Below are 3,521 nucleotides of genomic sequence, written 5' to 3'. Positions count from 1 at the left end.
GTGTTGTCACTTAGAGGGTGGTTGTTGTAATTTTGTCAATTTCCGCATACCAGCGTTACAGTAATGCCTACTCTATTTAAATTTCATTTCTGGGCAAAATAGAACGAAAGATGGAGCAGACAATTTTGTGAAAAAATATGCGTGGTATCACTGATTCTTTTTTTCGCTTTCGTTTTGACTTTTCGTTTCAAATTCATTGGAAAATCTGAGCGATAATTTGAATGATTTTGTAAATAAATTTTTTTTTTAAATATATACTATTCATATCCAACATATGCAGGCAGGTTCTGTAATTCACTTCCGAGTGAATTTTAATCAAATTCGCTTTGAATTCAAATTTACAGTGATTGAAATTCGCTCGGAATAAATTGATTATTGGAGCAGTGCCTCGGATGGCTATGATGATGCACTTTGGTCTAGCAACTTACACGTATAATTATTTTATAAACTGCTAGAATTAAGAAATGTAATTTTAAAATGGTAACGAACAAAAAGGTTGAAATAAAATTCCCTTTAAAGTTAAGATATTTAAAAACTAAGTACGCATATACATATACTTGAGAACTTCAATGAAAAAATACAAATAAAATTCCATACGGGATAATATGCTATATTTATTAGAATTTGAGAATAATTAAATAAAGAGAATGGTAATACTTTTTAAGTTTTAACCAACATCATATGTGTGCGGTACGACTGTGTGGCCTTTTAAGTTTTACAAATAATAATTTTAAGGTATAAAATTAAGACTTAATAATAATTATAATCATTAAGTGTGATCGAAAAAATAAAAATTAAGTAATAAGAATTTCTTAATACAAAAATACAAAAAATATCAATTTCTGTAGGCCAACGATTCTCACCCATTTTTCTTGTTGTCGCCAGCGAATGCAGAACAAACATTTTTTCAAATTTAAAAGGTAAAAACTTCGCTACTAAAAATTTAAAAATGTTCCTAAAACTGGCAAAGAAATTTGGAAAAGAAATATCACTGTTTTCGTTTTTAGGAGCAGGGTGGGAGTGTAATGGATAAAATTAGACTGAGAGAAAGTTTTTCCTACAAAACCTTTCGTTATTGAATCATGGGTATAACCCATGCTGGAACAATACCAGGTGAAGTAATAAGAGCGAGAAGGAAGATTTAACACTACCTTATTGGAAGTGTTCGCCCCTTAGATTTTTTTAAAGGTTAAAGGCCAGAAATATTAAAAAGAATTACCCTTTTTGGTAGTTCTTTTTTTTTAATACATACATAAGATTAAAAATTACTTTTGAAATATGCCTATTTGAAAAATAAAAGAGCCATTTAAATTGATAAGTTTTAAGCATAATTTATTATTTCTTATTCAAATTAGATATGTAGAAGCTAAACATTTTAAGGATTATTTAGTATTGAAAGACAAACACTAACAATAACATAGAGCTTTAAGGATTTACAGCCAATGTAATAAATAATAATTAGGAACGTAAATAAAGATTTTGACGCTAATAAGAGTAATGTGGTGTACTTAATCCATGGAATAGTTTACACAAAGAGAAGCAATCAAGAACGTTGATACTGAAGACTACCCAGATTGAGAAATGTCTATATCATTATAGATAAAAGGTCCAACTACGGTTTCAAAACACCATTTTAATGCCGCACAAAGGGATATTTTTAGGCCAAAAAAAATCTATTGAAATGGGGAAATTAGTAAAAACGATTTTTCACAAATAATACTACAAGGACTCGCCGACAAATGCATACAAAAATCTCAATAAAAGTAAGTAATGCAGTAACCACTCAAAAGAGACAGTAAATGCCGTAAACTCGATGTGTGTCTTGTATTCTATCATTCTTGGGTTTACTGTATACTGTGCTCTGTCATAGTCAAGTTAACAACCAAAACTTTTTTGCGCCATCTAACTGTGGTCTATTGCAGAACGCACACACAAGCAACGTAATAGCATTTATTCGTTTACGTTCATTGCATATCCCACTGCCAAAACGTAACAAACAGCTGATTTTGACTATTAAGAAATTTTGTACAATTTTGCTCTAACCGAAGACGGTTTGTATTTTGGCTGCAAATTTAATAATAATTTAAATTTAAAATGTTAAATGTAGCCAGGATTGCTCTACGCAGTGGTAAATACAATTATAATTTTTATAAATTGAACTGTTCACTATTCAAAAACTTAATTTGCAGTCGCTACAAGTTCTCGCCTAAGTGTAACCCCACTTTTTAGTGCCACACCAATGCGACGACAATTTAGTACACCGGCCCAAACCAAGGAGGATGAACCCATCGATATACCCAACCCTTTCGAGAAGGACCGTCGAGTGTGCATTCTTTGTAAGCACAACATAGTGCCGAACTATAAAAACGTAAAACTTCTCTCTCAGTTCCAGTCTCCATACACGGGACGTATATACGGGCGGCACATAACTGGCTTATGTAAACAAAAGCAGGAACAAGTAGAAAAAGCAATTATACGTGCCCAGAATTGCGCCCTTATGCCGAGTTATCACAAAGACATGGACTTTTTGCAAGATCCACGCCTATTTGATCCCGAGAGACCGATACGTCCCCATAAATACTAGACTAGTTTTTTAGTCTCACATCTTCCAAATAAGAAATCGGTTTTATTTATATTTAATTAGGGTAGAAATAAACATTTATTATCTGCTAAATGAAAGTAAATGTCGCTCGTTTAATAACGAAGTATATCAAAATTTCAATTTTGTGGGAAAACGCAATTAATGTTTTATCAATTCACACTGTTGGTAAACAAAACGACATATGGAAAGACATATATCTTCGCCATATGTGAGAAGTTTGGTTACCTTTTAGACTGAGCATATTCTACTTATCAAGCTTATTAATTGCTTAATGAAATCTCCAAAAACGTAAATTTTGAGTTGCATCTCTATATTATTAAACGTGCGATGTAATCTGTATTTTTTTCCAAAGCTCTGGCAAAGTCGACCTTTCACTCTTCCATCGCCCTATTTAGTTCTTCCACTTGCTTGGAGTGCTGTTTGCGTCCTTCGAGTTCCTGTGCGGTCTGAATTTGTTTCCAATAAAGCTTCTCTGGAAATGTCCGCGTCCTGTTCCTGATCTATGTCAACGTTTTCCTCTTCATTTTCACTACTTTCAGTGGGAATATTCATTTTTACAACTAATTTTCTTTCGGCTTGTTTCATATTTGTATCGCTTTTGCGTTGGAAATGAATATTAATCCTTTTTTCCTCCATTATATAAAGATGCCCTAAATTTTGTACAACGTTTTTCTGTTGAGAGAAAAATTAGTCTTAGCACTGAAAAGCAAAATCAGCAATTGCGTTTATCGCCCTTTGAAGTTAGTTTTTAGAAGATTTTTCATATATTTTATGTTTCGATGTGTTATGGTACGTACGTCCATCATTATAGAAAGTGTAAAAGTTGTTCCGTGCAGAAGTGGATAACTTTTGACTGCCGTTCACCTGGGAGCGGCCAGAAGCGATTCTTGTGCGTACGGTTCAAATCGCAGCTCACAAC

The 3,521-nt window shown here is 32.9% G+C and overlaps 2 protein-coding genes across 3 annotated transcripts in view; one reads left to right on the top strand and one right to left on the bottom strand.

Moving 5' to 3' along the window:
• LOC118743544 (zinc carboxypeptidase-like) overlaps window positions 1–3,521 on the bottom strand; it is a 95,236-nt gene that overhangs the window by 4,956 nt on the left and 86,759 nt on the right. The gene's annotated exons all lie outside the window — the stretch shown is intronic.
• On the top strand, window positions 1,961–2,679 carry LOC118743547 (28S ribosomal protein S18c, mitochondrial-like; the record flags this gene model as incomplete). Its single annotated transcript, XM_036476310.1, is given in 2 exon segments — window positions 1,961–2,128; window positions 2,190–2,679. Coding segments are annotated over 2 exon segments (429 nt in total). The 3' UTR covers window positions 2,585–2,679.

This window comes from Rhagoletis pomonella, unplaced genomic scaffold (genome assembly GCF_013731165.1).
Source record: "Rhagoletis pomonella isolate Grant_MI unplaced genomic scaffold, Rhpom_1.0 Rhpom_scaffold_00007, whole genome shotgun sequence".
Taxonomy (NCBI): Eukaryota; Metazoa; Arthropoda; class Insecta; order Diptera; family Tephritidae; genus Rhagoletis; species Rhagoletis pomonella.
Note: the sequence above shows the minus strand (reverse complement) of the source record. Positions and strands in the feature narration are given on the sequence as shown.